General features: G+C 54.1%; 1 protein-coding gene across 1 annotated transcript in view; it reads left to right on the top strand.

Annotated features, from left to right (window-relative positions):
- The first annotated feature begins 1,095 nt into the window (after positions 1-1,095).
- Ptprs (protein tyrosine phosphatase receptor type S) overlaps positions 1,096-27,186 on the top strand; it is a 43,687-nt gene continuing 17,596 nt past the window's right edge. Inside the window, exons 1-9 of the mRNA XM_028756803.1 lie at positions 1,096-1,281; positions 4,655-4,800; positions 5,225-5,366; positions 7,720-7,908; positions 12,004-12,114; positions 21,530-21,799; positions 22,635-23,216; positions 23,804-23,937; positions 24,177-24,321. Coding sequence (XP_028612636.1) covers positions 1,191-1,281; positions 4,655-4,800; positions 5,225-5,366; positions 7,720-7,908; positions 12,004-12,114; positions 21,530-21,799; positions 22,635-23,216; positions 23,804-23,937; positions 24,177-24,321 — 1,810 coding nt within the window. The 5' untranslated portion in view covers positions 1,096-1,190. The remainder of the gene's footprint in view (positions 1,282-4,654; positions 4,801-5,224; positions 5,367-7,719; positions 7,909-12,003; positions 12,115-21,529; positions 21,800-22,634; positions 23,217-23,803; positions 23,938-24,176; positions 24,322-27,186) is intronic.

The following is a 27,186-nucleotide window of genomic DNA, read 5'->3' as shown; positions in this document are numbered from 1 at the left end:
TGTACAAAATCGGACTGGGTATAGAAGTTGGAGGTGTCCCCAGCTTGGCAGTGTGCCTGTGTGAATGTTAGGATTTGATGTTTCTGTGTGTCCATGGCTTGATTATTTCCAGATTTCCTTGCTCTACGGTTAGTTCTCTGGGTCAACTTGCAGCCTGATTGTGTGCTTGGATCTGTCTACTGTTTGACTGGCTCTGTGTGTGTCTGTGTGACTGTGGTCTGACTGTGTGTGTCTATTGAGCCCCTCTTGCTCTCCCACACCCGTGCCCTCCTGGCTTACACTGGACCATGGACTGGCCCCTGCAGCTCCTGCCCTCCCCTGGGGCTGGCTGAGGCAAGCACAGCTGGGTATTCTGGGAGACACAATCATAGGGTCGCCTCACCATTATGCATTTCTCTCCTCTCTATGACCACAGCTGTCTGGCCTCTCCTCGGCCTCTCCACCCCACTGCCCTGGCTTGAGGCAATGTGACCTCCAGGGCACTGCTGGTCCTGGGTTCGAGGTGCCTGATGCATGCTTTGCCCTGGAACTTAGGTCCTTGTGAGTGGGGTGAGGACTGGAGCCTGTGGGAAGCTGAGTCCATGTGTGTCATTTCTGGGCAGGGCAGTGGGGTGTGTGTGTGCAGCATTAGCTGTCCTGGGAGCCCTGGGAGCTGTGGCCAGTATTCGGTCAGGATGAGGTGTTGAGGAAGGCTAGGTCTGAAGCAGGTATTGGGATTCATCTTGGGGTTGGGGGTATAGCCTACGCATACTTCTGGAGGCCAGAAGGTCAAGGTCCAGGCTTGGCAGGTTCATAGTTGGGGTGGGGCTTAGTGTGTGGGCGGAGGCACCCATTAAGTCCTACCCCAACACTGGGGAGTTGAAGGTTATAGCCTGCATAGCAAGTTGTGGCCAGCCTTGGATATAAGGGACACTGTCTCAGGAAACTGCTGAATCCACCCAGGGTAGGACAGTGGGCTTTGAGATGTCTCTGTAACCTCCTGGTCCCATGTGGACCCCACCTGAGTCCCTGGATGTGGTTTCCTCCTCCAGGGACACCTGTAGAAAAGTCCCTGGATTCCCATTCCCCACTCAGTATGCTCTGTTGTCTCTACAGACGCTGCCCCTCTGGGTACCCCATCCTGAGGCCTCTCCGTGAGTCACGGGGGCACCATCCCCCACCAGGGCAGAGGCTGGAGGCCACTGCCAAGCATGGCACCCACCTGGAGTCCCAGCGTGGTGTCTGTGGTGGGTCCTGTGGGGCTTTTCCTCGTACTGCTGGCCAGAGGATGCTTGGCTGAAGGTAAGAGGCTGGGCTGGAGTGGGTAGACCTGGCTGTTCATCTGTTCTAGGGTTTTTGTGTGCAGGTTCCCAGCCCATGGATTCCTGGTGTGGTCCAAACAGAACTTCGATTCTCAAGGAAGTGGCTTGGTGCATAGCTTTGGGAAAGGCTTTGAACAGAGGTGATGCTGGCCAGACAGTAGCTTTGGTGTGACTCCTTCATATCCACTGCCCCTGTGTCAGGTCAGGTTCCACTAGGAGGAGAGAAAGCTTGGGGGGGGGGCAGGGTTTTTTAGATATTAGGAGTTTGTTGACATTTCTGGTTGGGTTGACTGAACAGGGAAAAGTCTGGAGATAAAAAAAATGTTGATGGGTCTGGAATGGTAGCTCATGCCTTTAACTCCAGCACTTGGTAGAGAGGCAGAGGCAGGTATGTATCTGTGAGTTTGAGACCACCGTGAGATAATTAGTGGGACCTTGTCTAACAAAAATGAAAACAAACACAACAAGAGGTGGGTGGCATTGGAGAGATGTGTCAGCAGTGCAGTTCCCAGAATACCCAGGTTCAATTCCAGCGCCCACCCCCAGGGGACTCCGCATCCACGTCTGGCCTCCAGGAGCACTCCATGCTCACACAAAAACAAAGCAAATGAAAATTAGAATGAGTCTATTAAAAGGTGATTGGTATGGTGTAGAACTAAGGATTGCATTTTGCTTATTGCTAAAGGTGTATATGGGACCTCATTTTTGTCATGATGCCAAGATCCATCATGGGAGATCCTTTTATAAGGGACCTTGAAGGGAGGGTTAGTGCAGGGCAAACCTCTCTTCTGGTAGGAAGCAAAGAGGGGCAGAGCTGGCCCTGGTGGGAGGACTCCTCTGGTGACTCAGTGTGGCTGTGGAGGATGAGTACTGGGAGCAGGGCAAGCTGGTCAAGGTGATGTTGAGGAAGGCTAGTCCCAGAGAAGTCCTAGCCTAGGCTTGAGCATTTACTTAGCAGCCATATGTTTGACAGATTCAGACTGGGTCTTATCTCCATGTGTGTCTGGAGTCCCAGGACATGCTCTGTCTAGTTGGAATCCTTTTACCTGGAGCCTAGTAGGTTCACAGCACTAAAGTGTTCTGTGGGCCAGGATGCTTGATTTCTGGTATAAAAATGGTACTGGGTCCAGGAAACCTTCCCAGGCTGCCAAAGGGCTGGGGTGGGGTTCATGAGGGATCCAGGGGAGGATGAGCCCTGAGTCTCACATACACAGAAATGAAAAACCTCAGCCAGGTGGCAGAGCCAGAGCCTCTGTAGGAGCCCATCTACACTTTGGACCTTAGTCTTTTCTTTTTTTTTTTTTTTTTTTTGTTTGTTTGTTTGTTTTGTTTTTTGTTTTTCGAGACAGGGTTTCTCTGTGTAGCCCAGGCTGTCCTGGAACTCACTCTGTAGACCAGGCTGGCCTCGAACTCAGAAATCCACCTGCCTCTGCCTCCCAAGTGCTGGGATTAAAGGCATGCGCCACCACCGCCCGGCTTGACCTTAGTCTTTTCTAAGGGATGGGGCTTGGGGAGAATGGGGCTCCTTTATATAGGAGTTGCTTTTTTCTTAGATCTCGTGGGGCCAGGTTAGACCCTAACTGCGCAGCATCAGCTGGGGGACCAGGACAGTTGCATCTCCTCTCTAGGCCTCTGTACAAGTGAGGATGAAACTCAACAGTAAGCCTATCTGTGCCTGGTGCTCAGGGGACTTCATCCTTAGAGCTGTGGGTCTGCCCTCAAAGGCCCATGGTGGTTTTCCTTTTTGGAAAATAGAGATGTGTGTGTGTTCCCAGCAGAGATGGTAGGATCCCTCAAGACCCATCGACCACAATAGGTGGAGCAGGCTCTGCACGGTTGGCTTGGGGCCCAGAGCCCAGTAGGCTGATGGATGTCTACTCAGTACCAGGGACCAGCAGGCAAGGGGGTGGAGACCCATGTTCTTCTAGGATCAACTGGCACAGAAAGGAAGAGAGGGACTGTGGAGACTCAGGTCCCCTGGAAGGGGGTGGTAGGAGGGGACAGCTCTGCAGGGTGGCTGGATTGGAGGGTGTGAGGGATTTGTCCCACCTCTGAGGGGTCCAACCTGGCCAGTGCTACCTTCTCCCACATCCTTGGCTAAGAACATGTGACCCCTGGTGAGCAGTGGAGGAGGCCAGCCTGCCTCCATCACCTCATGGGCTGAGGGGAAGCAGAGATCTGAGTTTGAGTCATGGGTTGTCATTTCTGAGTTCTTTGGGGAACCTCGTGAAAGTCCATTAACACTCTCAAATCTGCAGCAGGGGACACACAAGCATCTAATCAGGCTTCAAGCATGCATGTGCCTGGAAACTGCAGGCTGTGAGTTTGGGAGCAGGCCTTGAGAATGGGGCGGGGAGGCTGGTCAGTCTCCAGAGCAGTGACACTTGAAGATAACTCAGTGTGACCCCTGAATGGAAGTAGTTGAAGTTTGTGGGGATCCAGACTTGTAAACAGAGGGTTTCAGAAGTTTCTGGAGGACCCGCCAGGCCAGTGTATCTCCTCTACCTCCTCCTGGCTCACTTTGAAGCTTGGGTACCCAGTGTTGAGAGGTTTGAGTGCTCACCCCGCCTCCCAGCTCCCCTTTTGTTGGGTGCTTACTTTGTGTCCCCAGCTTTGAGGGACAGCTCTGGGTGCTGGCATCTGGGGAAAACATTGCAGCGTAGCTGTGATTGATGTGTTCAGTCCTAGGGTGACCGGCTGCTACCAAGCAGCCAATAAAAGGGAAGTGGCAGAGATACCAATCACAGAGGCCTAGGCAGGCATCAGAGTTGGGTGGGCTCCTGAGCCTTCCTCTGAGGCAGAGTCATGGGGGTTGTAGAGTAGGTCTGAACAAGGTTGGACGGATCAAAGCCAAGTCCTTCGCCAGCGTGTGCCCCTGGCTTATGCTACCCTCGGGGCTCTGTGCTCAAATATCAACACTGCTCATCTTTTATATTTTTATCTAGATATTCACATAACATTTATTATTATATGCATGTGTTGTCCTGGGTGTATGTAGTGGTCAGAAGACAACACATGAGAGTCACATTGTGGACCCCAGGATTGAACTAGAGTCGGTGGGAGGCTTGGTGGCAAGCTCCTGTCCCTGTGGGGCCTTCTGCCCTTGACTCTCAGCTTGTGGTCACCTTTGGTCTCCCTGCCCAGAGCCTTACTTTTTCCACAAGTCCCATTAAAGAATTAGAGCATATTTTGTTTCTTTTGGGGTGAGTCTGTGTGTAGCAGGCCATCACTGAGATGTCTCTAGGGGCTCATTGTGAGGACTCCAGAGTCTCCAATGGGCACTGTATGCTTGTGTGAGCCTGTGGGGAAGCCTAGACACCCTCAGACCTCCTCTCTCCTTGCTGAACCCCCAGAGCCACCCAGATTTATCAGAGAGCCCAAGGATCAGATTGGTGTGTCAGGAGGCGTGGCCTCCTTCGTGTGCCAGGCCACAGGCGATCCTAAGCCACGGGTGACCTGGAACAAGAAGGGCAAGAAAGTGAACTCACAGCGCTTCGAGGTGAGCTGGGGCAGGGTGGGGTGCCCTCAACCATATACCCCTTTCCAGTGGGGCAGTGGCTGAGCCTCAGGATGCCACAAGGCAGCCCCAGCCTTGCTTCTGCCTTGTGAGTCCTCAGGCCAGGTCCTGCCTTCTCTTGAGTCTTAACTCACAGTCCCACCACACATGGGAGGAAATGCCCACGTCACACGCCACCACACATGTCCATGTCTTGTACTCAGTGCTGAGTCTGTGGCGCAAGCATGCGCTCTATTCAGGCGCTCAGTGTGCTCAGGGTGTGTCTCTTGGCCTCTCTTATTTGTGTTCAATCCTTGGTGGTCTCCAGTATGCACATGTGTGCCCCCAGCCCACAGCTCAGCTGGGTGGAACCTGCCCTGGCCTCACTGGCTCACCTGCCCCATCTTGACCCCTGTCTACTTCCCAGACCATTGACTTTGACGAGAGTTCCGGGGCAGTGCTGAGGATCCAGCCACTTCGGACGCCCCGGGATGAGAACGTGTACGAGTGTGTGGCTCAGAACTCGGTGGGGGAAATCACAGTTCATGCGAAGCTCACCGTCCTTCGAGGTACACAGCCCAGGGCACAGGGGAAGCACCAGACTGCAGACCTTGCTCCCAGGCTCAGAGCCCTCTTGCACTGGCTCTTGCTTTTTCCTTAAGAACTAGGGTTTCTCTGATTTGTGTGGTTTAAATGTCTGTGGAGTTTGTAGATTTCAAGTTCATCTTTATCTAGGCGCTCAGTCGATGCTTTCTGGACTCTGTCCCTGGGTCTTTTGTGACCCTCTGTCCCCAATCAGCTTGAGTCGCAGGTGGCTTCCCCAGCTAATCCCTCCCGCTCCGGAGTAGATAGCCATGGTGCCTAGAGTTGCAGCTGATCAGCCCCACAGAGGAAGTTAGTGAAGAGTGGGTCAGAATGGCCTCAGCCCCACCACCCCTGTGCCCTGGCTTTGTGTAAGGAGCACTGAACACTGGGACCAGACAATTGAATTCAAATTCCAAGGCAGCAGCTTTAGAGCTGTGATCTGGGCTGGGTTAATGAGCTTGTCAGGGCCAGGGTGTCCTGACCCTTGGGGACATTGCATGTGTGGCCATGAGCCACTGCTCTGGGCATCACAGGTCCCCATGGGCTCCCTCATGAATCTGGGACACAGGGCCACTGCCACTGGTGGGAGTTCTGAGCTGCGCCAGGGTCAAGAGTCTGAGAATTGTGTCATCTCTAACAAGGGGCCCCAATAGAGTGCTCTGTGATTGCCAGAGCCCGTCAGGGATGGAGCTGCATAGACTCCACACATCCTAGGCCCCTCCTCTCTCCTCTCTCTGGGATATTTTTTGCCTTGACCTTTCCCGGCAGACTCAGCAGCCAGCCTCCCACTGCCCTGTACCAGCCTTGTCAACACTAGCAGAGTTGGGACTCGGTCTGCATCCATCACATGCTGATGTACTGATTGCTGGCAGTCTGGAAAGATTCTCCTACCTCTTTGAGCTCCAGACACCCGCCATGTCTCTTTGTTCTTTGACTATTGCCTGTGCCTTTCCACTGAGTCCCCCTGAACAGACACTTCCCCTCCACCCCAGCCCTCAGCCCTAGGCAAGCTCGAGCTATGTCTCTTGTCCCATGTGGTTGCCAGGGCCATTGCACTTACCTCCCTCCTTCCTCTCCTCTATCTGATTGTGACCCAGGGTGAATCCCCAAGGAGTCAGGCATAGTGCTATGTGGGAATAGCAGGCAGTGGTACCTCTCCCCAGCCCTGCACCCCAGCTGCTACTACACACATGTGTGCACAGGACCCTTCAAGGCTGCCTAGGAAGCCAAGGAGCCTGCTACATCTTGGGCTGCGTTCCCTAGCGGGATAGGGGTTCTTGTCGACTTCATTTCCTAGCCACCTTCACTGCTGTCCCTTCTAGTGTGGGATCCCAAGCATATGACTGTTACACATGCCACCCCCGCCCCCCGCCCCAGCAGCCCTGGTGCTCCTGAGGTGACAGGCGTTTCCCTCCAAATACTTTCAGCCATGAGGCAAAAGGTTCCAGTTACAAACACTGACAGGGGACGTGCCCCTGTACACAAGACTGTGCCTGCCACACTGTTAACATGGCAAGCAGAGCCCAAGCCCCTGGCCCTGGGTTAGCCCATCCTTCTTTTTGAATGCAGCCAGTTAATCACATGTCTGGTGGCCTCCGCTCTGGCTCTACTGTCCTGTTCATCTGTATGCTGCATAGGCCCCTTGCAGAATCTCATTTCTCCCTGGCTCTCCCAGGAGCAGCAGACACTGCTGGGCTCAGTGACTCTGCATCCCCTCCTTGCTTCTCTCCTGGTGGCCCAGGCTGGTCTTAGGTTCATGCTGCTCGTGTGTCTTGGTCCTAGGGAGCAGGTGTTGAACTGGGGCATCCCAGCAGTCAGGTTGGTGTTCTCTAGAGGACTTGGGTTCTGAGTTCTGGAAGGGTCTAGAATGAGTCCATTTGTTCCATGGGATGTTTGGATGGATGCAGAGGCAGGAGCATGGGGTTGAGTATGGGAGGAGGAGACTGCAGAAGCAGTCTGGGCCTGAGGAAGGGTGATGAGTGCTCCTGCTAGGGTGCTAGGGGGTCCGTGTGGGTGTCACCACCTGATGACAGTGTACCTATCTCTAGCTGTAGACACTAGCGTGATGCCGTCCCAGGAGCAGTGTGATCCCAGGTTAGTGCAGGTAATGGGGAACCATAGCACGTGGAAGGAGTGAGCCTTCTGTGCTGGACCCCCAGTCAGGCCTGTGACCCCAACAGCCCACAGCAGCCATGGAGGTCTTGGGAGCTGTAAGCCATAGAGGGTGGCAGAAAAGCAAGGGCCGTGGGAGGTGCCAGGCCATTACTGTGGCCACTGAGGGCATGTGCCACAGTAACTGGACTCCTGTTCCATTTTTTCCCCACTCCACACTCCCAGAGGACCAGCTGCCTCCTGGCTTCCCCAACATTGACATGGGCCCCCAGTTGAAGGTTGTGGAGCGCACACGCACAGCCACCATGCTCTGTGCTGCCAGCGGGAACCCTGACCCTGAGATCACCTGGTTCAAGGACTTTCTGCCTGTGGACCCCAGTGCCAGCAACGGGCGGATCAAGCAGCTTCGATCAGGTGGGCACAGGTGGCCAACAGGATGAGAGCGCCATTGAGGGTGGCAGAGGGTCCATACTTTGGGCCTGATGGGGGAATAGGCTGGTACATGGTGCACTTGAAGCCACCTAGGAGCAGAGCTCAGGCCCTGCACCCAAACCATAAAGAGCTACAGAGGCCAGCGGTAGGAGCAGGGCTCTAGAACTCGATAGTGTGCTTTGTAGGTGACGATGGCTGTAAGCAGTGGGTGACTGCTCAGCACCAGCCATGAGGGCAGGTTGGCAGGGGCATGGGGGCCTTAGCTCCAGAGGATTAGTCAAGATAATGGGGAGCCATAGAAGGTGGGAGAGAGGGGGGCGGCACACATTAACAAGTCAGTCAGTGGGGCTTGGGGGCAGAGAGAAGCTGGATGGTGGTAGTGACCAAGGGCTTACAGCACCAGGGAGATGGAGGGCCACAGAGGCTCCGGGGACAGTGTCCTTGGTGCTAAAGACATCAGAACCAAGGAATATAGATGAGCGTCTGTGCTGGTTCCAGCTGGTCTGGGGAGGCCCAGGATGGAGGCCTGGCTCTGGGACCAGTGAGGCTGGGTGGTTTGCAGTTGTCTTAGTGGAGACTCCATTCTGTCTACTTGATGAGTCTGTGTCCTTTTGGGGTACCATGTGTTCCCTTCACTTGTCTGTGTCTGTGTGCATGTGACTCCTTGAGTGGCTTGCCCTGTCTCTTGTTTGTGGGCAAAATGCTGGAGCTGGGCTGTCTACCACATGAGTGCCTGCCACATGTCCCTCCCAGGCCCCAAGTGCACATGGCTCTTCTCGTCCATCCCTCAGGATGCCTGCTGGTCTCTGAATGTTGACTATGCCTGTATCTCCTTTTCTCCCAGGCACCCCCATATTGACCTCTTCACATTCTTATTCCACTCTGTTGCCCTCCCCCAGCCTCCCTCTCTCTGCCAAAGACCTGCTCTGCCTATTGCTGTCCTCAGGGTGTCTATTCCACCCCCCACAAGTACCCTGAGACACAGCACCCTGAGATGCAGCTTAGCTGCGGGCAGTCTGCATAGGAGAGGCCCCAGCTCTGGGGAGCCCTCAAACTCTGGCCATCATGTGGCCAACATCCAGGGGTAATAACTAGGCATTGTATAAACACATAGCCCTGGGAGCTGCCTTGCACCCTATGATCCTCCTCTTCCTCCCTCATGCCCACGAACAGCTGGGATATCCAGTGGCCATCCTTTAACCTTATTCTCTCTTCTCCTCCCCCTGTAACGCTCAGAAAGCTTTGGTAAGTTCTCACTTCTGTGCCACACCAACCGCTAACAGGTCTGCCACCCTCCGCCCACACTAACAGCCACCGTGACAGTAACTGACCCACTGCGTGTGGCATGTGTACTAACGCCCTGTTACCTGCCCCTGTGGTGGGCTGCATAAGACCCCACCCACAAGGAAAAGAGGAAAAATGCCACCTGACCTCAGTCTGGGGGACATCACATCTCACGAGCATCCCTTCTGCTCCGAGCTCCTGGGCTTCTCCAGTAGAGACAGATTTAATGCCCAAGGTGCTGTGTCTAACTAGAGTAGTCTGGAAACAGCTGCTGGGTTAATTCTTGCTAATGTGATACTGACTGAGCATGCTTAAGGCTCTGGGCTTGGTCCCGAGCACCACCAAACTAAAGGTGGAAAAGCAACTGGGTTCTTTCTCCTTACAGCAATATGAGCAACCCCTGGGGCCTCCTGATCCTGTAATCCAGGCAGAGCTAAGAGTTCCGTCACGCCTTCCTGGCTCCTACCACACAGATGACAAGTTCCCATTGGCTTCTACTGACAATGTGCGGGGAGGCCTGTGATATCTCTGCTGGGCATGATGCCTGGGCCTTTAACCCCAGCACTCAGGAGGCAGAGGCAGGATGATTGTTATGAGTTGGAGCCCAGTCTGGTCTTTATAGTGAGTTCCAGGGCCACATAGATGTAGGCGGGGTCTGGGGAGAGGGACGAGCACTCAGTGTAGGGAGGAGATGCAGGTCCACAGTGCAGAAGTGACTGACACTTTGTATGGACGCCCCTCTGAAGTCTGTTGAGACTCACCCTGCCTGCCTTTGGCCTCAGTTTACCCAACCAGCAGGCCTGGGCTAGCTCTTACAGCTTCGGCTGAAAGAACTTGGCTTTGTTCCAGCAAAGAAGCAGCATCAGAGACCCCAGCCTGGAACCTTCTCTGCCTTTAGTGTGACCAATCCACAGATGGCCATTTTCCTCTTTTCCTTCAGAGTTGAAGGAGGCCACTCGGTCCCCTCCACCCTCAGCTCCTTTCCCAAGTCTCCCTCTCAGCCTTGGTGACACCCAACCCCATTGCACCAGTGCCCAGCCCTCTAGTGCTAACTCCTGTCCCTTCCTGGTCACTAACAAGACTCCTGGGACCCTGCTGGTACTTGCCCCTCCCAGTCTAGATGTCAGAGAACCCCTTGTTGGAACACCAAAATAACCAGAGGGAGGAGGCATGGTCTCCCTGGGACCCAACCCAGACCCAGGGAGGCTCTCTGCAGGAAATACCACCCAAAGGCCCACAACCCCAGCCCAGAGCCCTGATGAGGCTGGCTGTGGCTCCACTGCCTGGCAAAGGGACAGGCATGGCTCCTGGCCCTGAAGCCCCCGCCCTGTGACATTCACCTGTGTCTCTCTGTTTCCCTTACAGAAAGCACCCCCATCCGAGGTAAGAGGTCTGCCCATCACCATCTGGCCCTGAGTTCTCACTAGCTACCCCTCAGCCTGCCACAGCCCCTACCCTCTGATGTTTGTGTCTCTGTCTGTGGCTTGGGCCAAGTGTGGCTGCAGGGAACAGTGTGGGCATCCAGTTGTGACACAAGCACCACTTCTCATGCCCACCTGAACTCCTGCCCCACCCTCACCCCCATACTCACGGCCATCTATAGTGAGCTGAAAAAGGTCCTTTGAGATTTGGGGGTGTTCAGCCTGGAGGGATCAGAGAAAGGAATTCTCCAAAGACAGGTGTGACACACCCGCTTTCCCAGAGCCCATGAGAACAGACCAGTGCCTGATAGACTGTGCATCCTCAAACAGGTCTCTCACCCTTTCTGGTCTCTGCAGTGGTGATGAAGTCAGTAGAAGCATTCTATGGTGGCCAACCTTTGCCACCACTCAAGAGAGGGGGCACAGGGATCTCTGGACCCTGTCACTACTGGGGTATAGCTGTCAACAAAAACCAGAGAACGAGGACAAAAAGTCTGCAACGCTGGAATTTAGGAGTGCAGGGTTTCTGCACATGGCTGCCATTGTGTTGTGCTTAGTTGATGCCTGGATGCAGGTCTGAGATCCAATATACTGAGCCAGGTTTTCTGCCTTTGCTCTGCTGTACGTGAGGGTTAGGAGGCAGGCCCACGAGGCAGGCATGGGGGCCCACACCTCACTTTGTTTTTAAGTTGTAAATACTAAGCTGTCTCAAGGGCTGAGATTTCCAGTGTCCCTGCCTTCACTGTGGAGTGGGGAATACCTAGCTTGTAGCTTGTTTGAAGTGTCCTTGGAGGAAGCATGGCCTCCTTCAGGGGCCGTGAATACAGATGCCTGCAGCTCACTCATCATAGTCTCTGGGTTTGCTTTAGTTTTGTTTTTTTGCTGGATTTTGGGACAAGGTTTCCCATAGGCTGTACCACCAGCATAACTCAGAGAGCTGTGACACCCTGAGGCTCCGGGACCTGGGATGAGGTGCCTGTGTCCTGTTGCCAATGTCCCCACACTCCACCCTGGGCTTCAGCCATGGGGTCTGACTGTGTGTGGCCCCTATGTCCTTCACCCAGCAACTGTTAACCTCTGCCTCTGAGGAGGGACTGGCCTTTCCTACTGACCAGCAGCTGAGGGAGAGCCTGGGCTTACTGCTGCCCAGGCAAGTCTGGGATGGTCTGTTAGTCCACAAGATGCTGGGGTAGCCTCTACCTTCCTCACCAACCCCCTAGGAGTGGCAGCCTCTTGGGTACCCTGCTATGCCATGCCCCATGGCTCTCCGTTTGTCAGTGAGCAGTACAGATGTGATGGTGGGGGTGTTTGTCAGGTCCATCCCCATCCTGGTGCTGGCCATCATGGCCAAGGTCCATCCCTGTCCCTGCAGGTGCACTGCAGATAGAGAGCAGCGAGGAGACAGACCAGGGCAAGTACGAGTGTGTGGCCACCAACAGCGCTGGGGTGCGCTACTCATCACCTGCCAACCTCTACGTGCGAGGTAGGGAACTCCGCCAGGCAGAGGCAGGGAGCCACTGTCCCACCCTGTCCCACCTTATAACTGGGCTCATGGTCTCCTGGCTCCCCTGTCCTGTGCAGTCCCGAGCAGGAAGGCCCTGACCCCATCCATGGGGTTATTGGAATGACAGTCACCACACTGTGGGCCATGGGACTCCGTGGGGGCGCACGATGGCAGGATGGGTGGGTACAGAGTGGGGTGGGAGGCCAGTCTCGGGCCTACAGGGCTGGGGGAGCCTGAGGGCCACCGCCCCCCCACCATGTCCCCACCCCCAAGTTGGCTTGTGTGGTGTCTGTGTCTCCTGTGTCCTGCTGGCTTTGCTTCTCTGAACCCGTGGCCTCGTGGCTCCCTGCTTCCCCACCCCGTCCAGTGTCTCTAGCGAAGACTGTGGGGAATGGGGTTTCCGAGCTTTCTTCCCATCCAGCATCCCAAAACCCAGTGCTCGATCTAGAAGGAATATACCCAGGCTGTAAGAGGCCAGGGCCACGGCTCGCTTGCTCGTGTGCAAGACACGCCTCCTAGTCCTTGGGGCTCCAAGTAGGTCTCAGAATCCTAGACTTGCTCAAGTGGATGGAAGCCTGGGGCTCGACGGCTGCCTCCCATACTTCCAGCCCAAAGAGGGTTCCTGCAGGACCCTTGGTGTCCCCTCCTCCTCCACACCCCAGGGACACACTGGGGCCGCCATCTGCTTCTGTCAGTTGACCTGCTCACCTTCCTCCCCAGCCTCAGTTTTCCTGAAGCGCCCAGCCCCGCCCCTATCGATCTTCATCCCTCTCTGCCCGGGAGGCTGGCCAGCCGCCCCTCTCCCTCCAGCCCTCATCTTCCCCAGCTCCTAGTTAACTCCTTGGGTCCTGGGCTGTGGGTTTTACATCTTGGCTTCAAACAGGAGGCCTTGTGGAGGGAGGGTATGGGAGGGTGGGAGGTGGGCCAGTGTGATCTTCTGCCACCATGGCACCCTGGTGAGTTGCAGTCCCTGCAGGACTCCAGCGATGGCCTTCATCTAACTTTTGTGTTTCTTTGTGGACACCACCGGGGATGGGGGGGGGGGTTGTGAGTCTGACAGGGTTCAAGAAAGATGGGACAGCAGGGATGGAGTAGGGGAGGGAGGATCACGTAGCAAGGGTGAGGGGGGTGGAGGGCCCTGCGCGTTCTGGCCAGCCTCCTGCCTGGGGAGCGCAGGTGAGGAGCGCAGGTGAGGGTCGGGAGAGTGCTGGCTCTGCTGGCTCTGCTCAGCTCACCGATAGAGGAAAGGGCAGGAGGTTTATGTTCTTTTTCTTTTTTGATTTTAATTTTTTTAATTTTTTTGGTTTAAAGAAAAAAAAGCAAACGATTGCAGCTTTAGCCGTGGGAAGTCCTCTTTTTACTCTCTGTATCTCCCCTATTTTTTCTCTTCTCCCCATGTCATTGTGCGCATCAAACCCCCTTTACATCCCTCAGAGCTTCGAGAAGGTTGGTGTGGCTTTTTTCTTTTTTACTTTCTTTACCCACATTTTTACATTCTGAAAAAAAAACAAAAAACACTGATACACACTCACACACAAAGCAACAGGCAGACACCGTACAGGACACACGCACACATGCACACAGAAAACGAATAGCAAAACAGATGTAAAGTGGAATCAGGTACCGAACCTAAAGCAAACAACCCAGAAAGACACACAGAACCTAATGTCAGCCGCCGGCCAGCGCGGCCAGCCGGCACACGCGATGCTTGCATTGTGGTCGCCTCTGCATCCCTTGGTAATGTTGTTGCTAAGTTTTTTTGCACTCCTCGTCGTCATGGTAACTTGGGCCTGATGCATGCTGGGAGAATGTAAAAAAAAAAAATCTCTGCATGCCACTCTTGTCATTGGTGGATCCCCAGCCTCTGTTGGAGTATTTGTCTCCTGTTTCATTTTTTGTTTCTTTTCTCTTTTTCTTGTTTTCTTTCTTTTTCTTATTTTTTCAATTTTTTTTTATAAGTTTTGTTTTTTGGGGGATCAATTGGTTCTTCCCACACATTTCTGCTCTGCCTCCCTCCACTGGACACCCCCCCCCCCCAAGCTATGTCTTTGGTTCTGTCTTGTTCTGTGCTGTTTGGGTTTTGGTTTTCTTGGGCTGAGCTGTTGTGGTTGTTACCAAATGCATTGTGAGTTTAAAGCCAGTGTTCCTGTCCCAGCTATCACCCAGAGGGTGGAAGGGGTCCCACAGCTGGGATGCTATGACAAAAAGTGACCACGCAGGTACCATGTGACCAGGGGGACAAGTGGGGGCGCCCAGGTTAACCATGCTTCCTTCTCTAAGAGCATATCCCATCCTCCTGCCTCAGTATATTTAATACCCTTTCCTCCCAAAGAACACAGACAGGGTCTACCAGTGCCCCAAGTGTCTGCTTAGTATTGGCCAACCTAAAAAGGAGTGGGACACCACAGCTCAAGGATCTTGTGCTTGACAGAAAGGACACAGTGTGACAGCTGGCAGTGGCTTCATGCAGCTAGGCTTATCCAGCGTTGCCCACTGGGTAGGGCAGTAATGTGACAGACCCTGAGAGAATATCTGGCCAGCAGCAATGCGCCTCTAGATACAAGCACAGATGTGCTGTCCCACAGCATGGTCACTTTCTGAGTCACCTGAGCATCAAGGCTGTGGAACTCCAGAGAAAACCAGGGGCATTTGGGGCGTGGCCTCTCCCCAACTCCTCCTCTACTTTGCCTGCCCCTCCCTCTTTCTAAACTTTCTTTTTTCCTCTCTCTTAGTTCTTGTTTTCTCTTTGTCTCTCTCTGTTTCTCTCTGTCTCTCCCTGTCTCTCCTGAGACTCACACATCTACCATCTACCCTATCCACCTTAAAGAATAAAACCCCTTTAATTCCCAGTCTGCTCTGCACCTCACTGCTCCTGGGGATAGCGTCCCCAAGGCAGGTCACCCACTCACAGCCTCCTCTGTACCTTCCCAGTTATTAAATCCAAAGCTTGGTCAGGAAAGTTCTCTAGACATACCAGGAAGGGACACGGTTGCCTCTGCTCTCAGTCTGTATAGAAGCTGTCAGCCTGAGCCACAGGCAAACTCCCAAGCTCCTTCAAAAAGCAGGCGCTGGGGGACAGGGAATCCCCAAGGACCACTAACATTGGAGATCACTCGTGTCTACGCCTGGGGCACAAGCCCAACCTTGGCAGGCGCTTATTTCCAGATGTGTGACCTTTGGCTTCTCATTTGACCTCTTAAGAGTTCTCAGTCCTCAAGTGAACTGTGACATTCTTAGTGCTTGCTCAAAGCTGATAGCATCGCATGCTCTGGAAGAAGACAGTCCTAAGTACCCATATGAGTTGAAAGGGGAGGAAGGAAGGGGCCCCTAGCCTCAGGTGGCTGGATGCCTCCAGTGTCCTCTGTTTAAATGTGACAGTCTAAGGGACAGTGGTGAGACTTGCTAAGCATACACTCAGCCCTGAGTTCAGATCCAGAACCACATAAAGAAAATAAAACATGGTCAGTGGGGACTGCCTCAGAGAGCACCGCAGTGCAGAAGAGTCTGCACGCTGGCCTGGATCGTTTGGTCTTTATTGGTGTTTTTCTGAGGCCTATCCTCTGGAGGCAGGTGGCTGGCTCCTCCAGGGCCAGTGATGTCATTTTCCCCCTTGTGATTTTCTCTGAGGAAGTCTTGGGGCCCAAGAGAGGCAGATGAGGGTACCCTGGAGCAGTCCGGCCCCAGCAAGAACCCACAGGAGAGCAGGGCAGGCCTGTGAGGCCTGCAGAATGACATGGAACCTCCCTCACTGCAAAGTCAGCAGCTCCAGAGTCAGACAGACAGACAGACAGACAGACAGACAACCCTGGCTGTCCTCCAACTAGCAGGCTCAACTTCTGAGGAAGCCCCAGGCACTGCCCTACCCTTGACCTTTGGGGACTAAATGGCCAGAGCCTGATACAGGATTGGTTTTAAATCCAACATTCTGCACCTCTCTGGGATTTCCTGAGGGAAGCCAGTGCCAGGAGATAGTCAGATGATGTCATCGAAGGCTGTTCACATTTTTCCTCATCAGTAGTTTAAGGCTGTAAGCTTTTAACAGGTTTGCAGGTTAACCACAAGGGAAGGCATTGAAGCACAATGCACATAACCCAGTTAATGATGCATCCTCCCACCTGCTGTGAAGGGACAGCCTCCGCCTACATGGGGATCTGAGCTTCTAATGCTGCCTTCCTATTACCCTGTACAGCCAGTGAGGCCGAGGAGGCCCAGTCCCTACATGATTGCTGAGCTGAGCTTGCTCTTAGGCCTTCATAGGTTTACCTGCTCCTGTTGCCTCGGGGGACAGGTTGGCCTTCATTGAGACTTCTGTACCCAAATCCTAGAATTTGTCACCTGACTTGAACTGTGAGTGATCTGGAGCCTGGAACTGCCCTCACTTCCCCCTGATGCCCTGTGGAGTCTGTTGGTTGGCTACCCCTTCCTATCGGCTGTGCCCCTGACAGTACACCAACTCCCCATCACCCTGTCCTGTACTGAAGGAGAGGGGTCTCAGGGCGGGGAGACTCCAGCAGGGTCTGGTGGAGGTGGGGAGGGCATCCTACAGGAACACTGAGCACTGACTGACATGTCGCCTGCTGCCTGCCTCACCCTCTGCATCTGTGTCCCCTGTGGGCCGGGTCGGTCAGGACATTAGATTACACCTGGTCCTCGGGAGAAGCCACAGTAGTCTCCCATGGCCACAGTTTCGGATGGGGGTGGGGAAATTAATTGGCAACAATGTAAAGGGAATAAAAGAGGGAGACAGGGCTGCCCCACACACACAGAGAACAGCGGGGAAATGACTGGTGGGATACAGACCCAACAGCCTGCCAAGGCCACTGCTCAGCTGCCCATGCCAGGGCTTGGGGCCCTCTGGGCCTTCATATGGCAGCTTCCTGGCCAAGGGAGCCAGTGGTGGACCTAGAGGCAGGCGGGAGGGAAGGTGCTCAAAATAGGTTTTGAACTTGGGCCTCTGCCCCTTCTCCCCCAACCCCGCCATGACAGGTGTAATCTAAACCTTACTCAACTCCCACCCCAGAGGCTGCACAAGTCCTTGGCAAACCCCCACCCCAGCTCGTATCTACGGATTCATTTTGGAGTTTAGAGAACCAGTCACATTTTTCTCTCACTCCAAAATGCCCAGCAGAGCCCCTCCCCCATCTGCAGATTGCAGAGCCCCTCCCCCATCTGCAGCTTGCTTCATCATCAGTTGTGCAACACTGTCGGACCCCTTACCTAGCACTTCAACCAGGCCACCTCACTGTTTAGAGTTTTCTTCCCCACTCACCTCTCCTGTCCCTCCCCACCTAACCCCCACCCTCAAACCCCCACATTTACGTTTTGGTCTCCGCCTCTTCCTGCTTGGGGGAGGGGCTGTCTCCTAGTTGCTTTGGTGGTTTTTCAGTTGGTTTGATTTTTTGTTGTTGTTGTTGTTGGCCATGTGAATCGGGGTTTGAAGCGACCATCCACCCCTAACCTGCCACCACCATCCCCCATCCCTGCCACCCAACCCTCCTGACCCCACTCACCCACTCGGGTTCCCCCTGCTGGGACCCTCCCCGGCTACTCAGTGACCAGAAGAGCTGGGGACCAGAGCCAGCTGGAGCGTGCTGAGGACCAAGGCTGGTGTTGCCCCTTATAACCCGCCTGGACCCTCCTTTCAGGTCGGTAATTTGGGGTGGGGGTCCCTTGGGGCCTGTCCATCCTGTGGGCTCTGCGCCCGCCTTATTTCCTAATGTGCACCTCAAGCCTGCAGCCAAGGGGTGGAGGAACAAAGTGGGTGGGCAACCGCCCAGAACTGGGCAGAACACAGCATCAGCCGTCACGCCCACTGGCTGGGAGGGTGCTCTGAGCAGGTGGGAGCTGCCTCCTGTCTGCAGCACCCTCCCCTGCATACTCTGGCAAACCAACCCACTTCCCACAAGACATAGAAACCAACAAAGAGCTGTGAAGGCCAGTGGGCAGCATTTCTTGGATGCCCCAGACACCTTTGCAGCTGACGGGAGCTGATATTTAACTGATTGTGGCTGGCCATTCAACTGATAGGGGCTAGCCACATCAGAACCATTAAAAGGATGTGTGGTCCCATCCAGCATTTAATAAATGCAGTCAGCTCTGGACGGAAACTGCATATTCAGGTCATCTGTAGCTTCTGTGTTTTGAAAGCTGAGGTCACTTCCACACAGTGGCACCCTTGACATAAATAAAGTTGGGTCAGACATGAGCAAGGCCTGTAGAACCTGGTCCTCAGTGACCAAGTAAACCGTGAGCTTTGGGCTCTGTTCCTCAGGGTTCCACACATTGAACTAGTGGCCTCAGGTGTAACATGTTTGACAACTGCCAGTAAGCCTTTTCTGGGGCTCTGGGCTCACATGATTGAGGGCCTTCATCCTCTCCATCCCCTATTAAAGACGAACACATTTAAAGGAACTGAGATGGTGAGAAAGGGACACTGAGCTGACATTGCTGCTCACCTGTGAGTGGCAGGCATGGCTGAGGCTGGCAACTCCTCATTCTCCTCAGCCTCCTCACCTCTCTGGCTGGCTGTCTGCTCTGCTACAGACCGGGCTTGTTAGGTGAGATCAAATGACGCAGCTGTGTAGCTCAGACCTCCAGGTCACAGATAGCTTTAAAGTAATACGTCTGAGCCATTGGACAGAGACACTCAGGCTTGTCATCCCAGCATTCAGGAAGCTGAGGCTAGACCATTACATTGAGTTGGAGGCCAGCATAGGCTACAGAGCAAGACCCTATCTCAACAGATAGCTGTTGATTGATAGAGACAGAAGATAGATAATGGCTGCTGTGGATGAGATGGCAGAGATGAGTGGCTGAGAGGTAACCAGTTGAGTCTTTTGTCACAGGAGTGGCAGTGGGGGTGGCAGACAACAGTGTTGGGAATGCCCTGACTGGGCTGGACATGGACCTGGGCTCTGTCTACTCAGAGCCCATTCCCTGCAGGTCACTGAATAGCCTATGTTTACATATAAGGAGCCTTGGATCCCAGGCTGGAGGCCTTAGCCTCTAGGTTCTAATATACAGTGCCCTGAGCCAGGTTCAGGGTTCTAGAGAAACTGTGCTCTGGGTCTGGGTTGCTCTGCCCTGAGGATGCCTTCTCCGGGGGCTTTGACCCTTGGGTGCATTACTGCCTAGCCAAGGCCCCTGGGTGCTGGGTAGCGAGGCCAGATACTGTGTTCTGCTGGCGGGGAGGGGTCCGGGCATATCACTGGGACAGCCACAGCCCTCCTCTGTTCAGACCCCGATTTTCAACCCCACACCCATTCCATGTTTCTCTTCTTGCTTTGAGTGTTGGTTCCTTTCAGGGTGCTTTTGTTTGGTCTTTAAATTTCTGTTTCGCTTCTTCTTTTTCTTCCTTTCTTTTTTTTTTTTAATTTGTCACCTCCCCCAACCCCTCCTGGTTTTGGTTTGGACGTCAAATGCCGTTTTCTGTCCTGGATTAATTAGCCTCCACACTCATTCCCACTCATTCTGTTTCCATGACAACACAGCCTCAGCATTCCCCCCCCCCCAGCCTTGCTGTGGATGCTGGCAGCAGGTGGCTGGCTGGACCCTGGTGCCGCCTCCCCTGCTCCTCACCTTCCACCCAGCCCTATCAGAACTGTGCCCCACCTCTGCCCCACCTCCTCTTCAGCCTGCAAGGGCTCATGTCTTCCCTATCCCCTCCCTCCATCCTGTGTTCTCCATGACTCTGGACTTTTTGTGGGGCTACGTTTTCCGAAGAGTTCCAGCCTGTTGACCTTCACTCCCAGTGATTCCCCTGTCCCTATTTTCTGTGACTTCCCCCTGGATTCAGGAAACAGCTTGGAGTGTCCACCTAGAGAGCTAGACTAGAAGGAATGGGCAAGGGCTGGTTTCTTTATCTCTGAGGCCCCTTGAATAGAGCAGACGAGCCTTTAATAAGCAGTTAATGCCTGTACACCTACAACCGTGTGACAGACATGGCTATGGGGCCATAATGTGACCTCATGTTGAGACTCAGCCTGTCAGAGAGTCTTCGCCTACCCAAGGCCATGCTCTTGCCCTTAGCTTCCTGGGGCTCTGCTTGAGTGTTGCTTCGAGCCTCACCCATGCAAAGGCTACTCTTCGAGGCTCAGGTCCCCATGAGTGTCCCACCCCTACCCCCAGAACCCACCCAACTTCTGAAAACGGAGCCCTGGAAATGTCCTGCTGCCTTCCTAGCCCACAAGGCCCCTGCAGAAGGTGGCGTCCATCCCCGCCCACTGAGGAGCACAGCAAACATGCCCCGCCCCCACTGCTCCAGCTCCTCGGCTCCTTACTGTTAATCATTCTCAAATTATGGATTGTTATTGAATATCCTACGTATGGTTCTGCCAGGGCTGATGTGGCAATGTGTCCAGTCACATTGTATCACATCTGCGAGAGTACCATGCAGCACTGAAGTGGGCCCTTCCCTTCTGCTGTCTTTCTCTTTCCCGTTCCATCTCTCTTCTTCTCTCTCTCCTCTGTCTCTCTGCCTCCTCCATCTCTGCTTTCTCCACCATACTGACACTAATACTCCTCTCTCTCTCATAAGCACCTCTCTCTCTCTCCTTCCTCCCTTCTTCCCTCCTTTTCTCTCTCTCTCTCTCTTTCTCTCTCTCTCTCTCTCTCTCTCTCTCTGTCTCTCTCTCTCTCTCTCTTTCTCTCTCTCTGAATCTTTTCTGCATGATGTTTGTGATTTTTAAGAGCTGCATCTATTGATGGAAACTTGTCCAATCCAACAGAAGCTTTTAGAAGGGTTTCTAACACCCTAAAACCACAAAAATTTCATTAGCATTTCTCATCTTTCCCTTGGGGGGTTGGATCCGGAGGCCATGGAGTTAGTTCCCTGGTCCTTCCACCTCCCGGGCTCCTATGTTTTATGATCAGTTCTGTCCTCATTTCCCAGAAGGGTGGCAAGTTGCATCCCCACAACAGAACCTCTTTGTGTATTCCCAACCCCAGCCCGTAGTACCAGAGCCTTCTAGAACCTTTCATGGTAGTCATCCTTCTCAGGAGCTCATGGAGGGACTGTCCACTGGAGCCATGTCTGTCCACCAAGATGAGAAACTGCTGATAAGTTTTTGTGTGTACCTCCATGCTGCGATCAGCGGCCGCTGGTCGGGGAAACCCTGCTGCTATGAGATAGCGCTTCGTGTCTCACTCCTGGTAGATCTATATTGTTTGTGAAGCTCCTGCCTTTGAAGTTTCCTTTGTGTTTTTATGATTTGTTTGGTTTGATTTTTTTTTTTTTTTTGGTTGTTCTGTTTTCATTTGGGGGAATGAATGATCTGGGGCTGTAATGGCCCTGTTTATATTTAAATGGCTTTCTGCCCTTTTCCCTCTTTTTTTCTCTTTCCTCCTCATCCTGTCCATTCCCCACTCCTGTCAAAACCGCCGCCTGCCCCCCCAGTCCGCCGTGTGGCCCCCCGCTTCTCCATCCTGCCCATGAGCCACGAGATCATGCCCGGTGGGAATGTGAATATCACTTGTGTGGCCGTGGGCTCACCCATGCCCTACGTGAAATGGATGCAGGGGGCCGAGGACCTGACACCTGAGGATGACATGCCCGTGGGTCGGAATGTTCTAGAACTCACGGATGTCAAGGACTCAGCCAACTATACTTGTGTGGCCATGTCCAGCCTGGGTGTGATTGAGGCCGTGGCTCAGATCACTGTAAAATGTAAGTCAGGTCCACAAGGGGGATGGGGAGGGAATGGACGGGACACAGCCTGACCCTAGTGTAGACATGGCAGAGCTGGGGAGAAGTGGGCGTAGCCAACTAGAACAGTGGTTCTCAGCCTGTCGGTGGCGACCCCTCCTGGAGTTGAATGACCCTTCTATAGGCATAGCCTAAGACCATCAGAAAACACAGATGTCTGCATTACCTTCTCAACAGTAGCACAGGTTACAGTTATGCAGTAGCACTGACGATGACTATGGTAGGGAGCCGTGTATCTCTTTAGGGACAAAGTGTAGCGTGACAGACAGATGGAAGATGGAACTTCCATGTGGCTGAAAGAGTGAACCACAGACACAGGCCGGGGCTGCATAGACAGCTCCTAACAGCAGACAGTGCTCCTTTGTAAATGTCCTCTGTTTCAGAGTAGGGCCAGGAAAGGGCCTTACTGTTTAGCCCAGGATAGCCTGGAGTGAGCTCCACTGCACCTGCCTGAAAATACTGTCCTGATGGCACATGCCTCAATGCAAGGCTAACCTCAGCTACATAGTGAGTTCAAGACTAGCCTAGGCTATATGAGACCTTGTATTTTTTTAAGTAAATATTTTCAGCCCTTAGTTAACTTCTGGTTTGTACTGTGTTCACTCTTCTCTAACATGCTAGTGTGAAAGTCAGCCGTTAACAGTGGTGTAGTTGTGTTCTAATAAAGTTTTATTTAACAACTTTGACACTGAGTGATGGAACAAGATGAATGGAATTACTAGGCTTGTGTGTTTGCTTAGGAAACTGAGGCTGAAGTGATTGTGTGGTCTTGAGTCACCCCACCTCCCTCCTGCAGCTCTCCCCAAAGCCCCTGGGACTCCTGTGGTGACGGAGAACACTGCCACCAGCATCACTGTCACATGGGACTCAGGCAACCCTGACCCCGTGTCCTACTACGTCATTGAGTATAAGTCCAAAAGCCAGGATGGGCCGTATCAGATCAAAGAAGACATCACCACCACACGCTACAGCATCGGCGGCCTGAGCCCCAATTCTGAGTATGAGATCTGGGTGTCAGCTGTCAACTCCATCGGGCAGGGCCCCCCCAGTGAGTCGGTGGTGACCCGCACAGGTGAGCAGGCACCAGCCAGCGCGCCCAGGAATGTTCAGGCGCGCATGCTCAGCGCCACCACCATGATTGTGCAGTGGGAGGAGCCTGTGGAGCCCAATGGCCTGATCCGTGGCTACCGTGTCTACTACACCATGGAGCCTGAGCACCCAGTAGGCAACTGGCAGAAACACAATGTGGACGACAGTCTTCTGACTACTGTGGGCAGCCTGCTGGAGGACGAGACCTATACTGTGCGTGTGCTCGCCTTCACGTCGGTGGGCGATGGGCCACTGTCAGACCCCATCCAGGTCAAGACCCAGCAGGGAGGTGAGGTCTGGGGAGTAAGTCCTCACATGCCTGCCAGGGTTGTTGTACTAGAGTCAGAAAGGACAGAGTTATCCCAGCCAATCTAAGCCACCCAGCCTTCCATAGGCCAGCTCAGCCATTCATCTGTTGACTTCCAGCTACCCCCTTCCCCTGTAGTCACTGAGAGGAGACACACACACACTGCCATTGTAGTGTGACTTCTAGACAGTAAGTGTGTACTCCACAAACCCCTTTGCTGGGGTAAGGGGCAGAGACAAGTGGATTCATGTGAGTTTGAGGGCAGCCTGGGATACACAGTGGAACCCCATCAAAAGAAAAGACTCGGGGAAAGTACATGCCCAGCCCCAGGCTACTCCATTTGCCCTTCCCTGCAGGGATTAGAGAGGGGCAGGTGATTCCAGGGGATGGCCAACCATGAGCATTCGAAGTGGCTGACCACCTGGAAGAGTCCTGAAGCATCCTGAGCTATGCAGGCAGCAGTGTCAGGAGTCTCCCTTGCTGTGGAGCTCCCTTGAGGGGTCAGGTAGCTTGTGAGGACACTGATCTTTCTCCACCTTCTCCATCCCTCATGTGTGCTCCTCCCCTAGTGCCTGGCCAGCCCATGAACTTGCGGGCTGAGGCCAAGTCAGAGACCAGCATTGGGCTCTCGTGGAGTGCACCACGACAGGAGAGTGTCATTAAGTATGAACTGCTCTTCCGGGAGGGAGACCGAGGACGAGAGGTACCTGGGCTGTGTGGGTGGCAGGGGATGAGCTGGGTGGGGCCTGCCAGGCAGGCCCCCATGGCCTCGTCAGTACTGGCTTGTTACTCACCCCTGCCTCCCCACCCTCCCATCCATTCCCTCTGCCCACCTTGCCTCATTCTACGCGTATCCCATCTCTGTCTCTCATGGATCTCTGTCTCCCTCTCTGTCTCCATCCGTCACTGTCTCTACCCCTCCCTTGGCCCATCCATTCTTAGGTGGGGCGAACCTTCGACCCAACCACAGCCTTTGTGGTGGAGGACCTCAAGCCCAATACGGAGTATGCGTTCCGGCTGGCGGCGCGCTCGCCGCAGGGCCTGGGCGCCTTCACCGCGGTTGTGCGCCAGCGTACGCTGCAGGCCAGTACGTGTCTCTCCGCGCTTTGTCCTTGGGGGAGGGGGGTGCAATAGCCACTAACCCAGCCTGAGCCCCTGGGTGGGGGTGGGGGGAGGGGGTGCTTCCCGCCTGGCCTGCCTCAGCCTTGGCCATGTCTGCCTGCCGTGCCTTAGTTTCCCCAGAGCAGGGTGGGTCTCCCCATGGGGATGAGAGACTGGCACAGAATGGCTACTTGGCCACTGGTTCCTTCCTTCTCTTCCTGGACCTGAGACTAGTCCTGTCCCCAGAATGTCCTTGCAGGGCCTCAAGGTTGTTGTCCCTGAGGGCCCGGGATGACCCCCTGGGTGACTCCGGAGTGACCACTCCTATCAGGTCCCTGTCAGCTCTTCTCACCTCACAAGGGACATGGCTCTGGAAGCCTCAGGACAGAGTTCCCAGAGGCCCAGTTATGAACTGAGTCACGTCAGTTCTGGAAGCATGTGTGGTCCTTGATACAGGGTCCTGGTCTCTAAAGCAGCTTGCCTGTGCCTGCCTGGCTCCTGTCACAGGTTTCTATTTCTGGGGCACATGTTGGCCCCAATGTCCCCACCACCATTCCCACACCTCAGCTCAGCCCTCATGGCCCCCTTGGGGCTGCTCATACCCTGCCTGCTCTGCTCAGCTTGGCCAGCACAGCCTCTACCACTATGGCTCCTTGCATCTCCCCTACTTCCTCAGCCAGTCACCATGTGGCCACCAAATGTGGTTCCAAAAGCATCTGCTGTTGGTGACCCTCACTCCCCATGTGTGAGAACACAGTGGGTCTCATGTCCCTCAAGGGTGATGTAGACTTGGCTTGGGCCAGAGTTCTCTGAGGGCAAGGGCCACAGAGATCTGGTTCCCTGCCATCCTTCCCACCCCTCTGCTGCTTCCTGCCCCTATCCCCGACTCCAGCACTGAGCCCCAGGTGGCTCCAAGGTGGTGATTGTCAGGTGGAGGTCAGTGAGGGTGGCCTGTGGCCTGGGGCCACCGAGCGGCCGGTAGAGGTGGCCCACAGGTGAGTATCAGCCAGTCTCAAGCAACTCACAAACACAGCCCACCCTGCGTGTCCCCTGCCAGCCCTGGGCAACACATGGCCCAGAGGAATCTCCAAATGACCCCAACTAGACACAACACATGCTTGTCAAGCTTCACAGCACGTCCCATCCAAGACACCACGCAGGTTGGGCTGGATTGTGAAGGTCGTGACCTCTACGGTCACCCAGAAAGTGTCTTCATCCCAGCCCTGTGCGGTCCAGGGCGGCCCAGGACAGGGAGTTGGGAGGAGAGGGCTCCCCTTCTCACCCAAGACCCAGGGCCAGGCGTGTCCCCAGGGCTGTGGGCTCATTAGGCCCTGTCAAGGGTAGGTGCAGGTCTACCCGCTGGCCACTGCGGGTGTCCTCAGACCCCACCAGCCCCCACCGCCCAGAGAGCTGCAGAATGGCTCTCCCTGTGTGGGTCACCAAGAACTCATAGCCTTGTAGCCGGCGCCGTACCCTTTCGTAAGAAAGTCTGTTAAGTTAGCGCTTGAAGGAGTGGAAGGTAGGTAAAGACCGGGCGTCTCTGTGAGGCGTCTGTCTGTCTGTCTGTCTGTCTTTCTTTTATGATTTTTTTTCCATCATCTCCACTGTCACCCTTGCTTCTTGTTTTATTGTTTGGTTTTATTTTACCACTTTCCCTTCCTCCTGTTTCACAGTGGAAGCTCCCTGTCAGCACATTCCCCGGTGGCTTATTTTGTTTCCATCATCCCTGCCTGATCCCCTACCCCCACCCCCGGGCACTTTGGATTGGGGTGACTGGTCAAGAAATGGGCCCCAATCTATACTGTGGCTACTGTATGGTTTCCAGGAAGGAATGTTGAGAGAGCATCCATTCCCCAGGGCCACAGCAGCCGCTGTCTTTGAGTACAAGCTGTAGTCCATTTTAGGTCCTAGCATGGAAAGTCAGGAAATGCATACAGTCAACATTGACTAGACATCAGACCCACAAGGGCATGGCAGGTTAGAGGACCAGGGTTGTAGTCCTGCCCAGCAAGTCAGGGTATGTTGCCTGCAGGGGTGGGTCCCTGAGTGGTTTGTCTGCCACCTGCACAGGCCCAGGTCTGTGGTCCCCGGCTCAAGACCAGAACGCCCATAACTGATGTCTGAACTTGAGTCTGAGCCCTGCTGAGCTATTTCTGAGACTTTATTTCACCGCCTGCAAAATGAGGTCTGCCCCTGGGCATCCTAGGTGATTCAGAAGACACAGGATGGAGTCTGGCACCCAGACCAGTGAGCCTTGGAACTGGATTTCCTTTCTGTGGCTTGAGGCAGGGTTCAGGGCCAATGACTGAGTGGCTAGGGGTCACATGTGGGAGTCTCCCACATGCCCAGCAGGCAGGGCCACAGAGAGCCAGTATCAGTACCCATTGCAAGCCCGAAACGGAAATGGGTGCTGGGTCACCCATATTATCAGTAATTTCCATAGACTAGCTGGGCTATAAATGTTTCATAGGGCCCTTGATGTACACAGTAGGCATGCCATTGTGAGCAGAGTTCTGCTGTTTGCCCCAGCACATAGTTGGTGCTCCTTAAATGTTGTTTGAAGTTTAAATACAGATCAAGACATACATCATACATGGAAGCCATCAGCCATTGGTGACAAGCTAAATGATGCAGTGCACAGTAGGTCCCTAGATCACATAGGGCTCTGACAGTTTTGCAAGTCTCTTCAGATACAGTAAACACTTGTACCCAAGACACAGTAGGCACTGCATCTGCAGTCACTGTTACCCAGTCAGTTCTTGCCATGCGTGCCGTATGTGTTTTAATGTTGAAGGACTGTTGGTCCAGTGCCTGGCACGCAGTGTTTGATGTATGGGTGCTTCTAGGCCAG

Source organism: Grammomys surdaster, unplaced genomic scaffold (assembly GCF_004785775.1).
Source record: "Grammomys surdaster isolate TR1022 unplaced genomic scaffold, NIH_TR_1.0 62, whole genome shotgun sequence".
NCBI lineage: Eukaryota > Metazoa > Chordata > Mammalia > Rodentia > Muridae > Grammomys > Grammomys surdaster.
The sequence above is the reverse complement of the archived record's forward strand: the minus strand, read 5'-3'. Positions and strand labels throughout refer to the sequence as shown.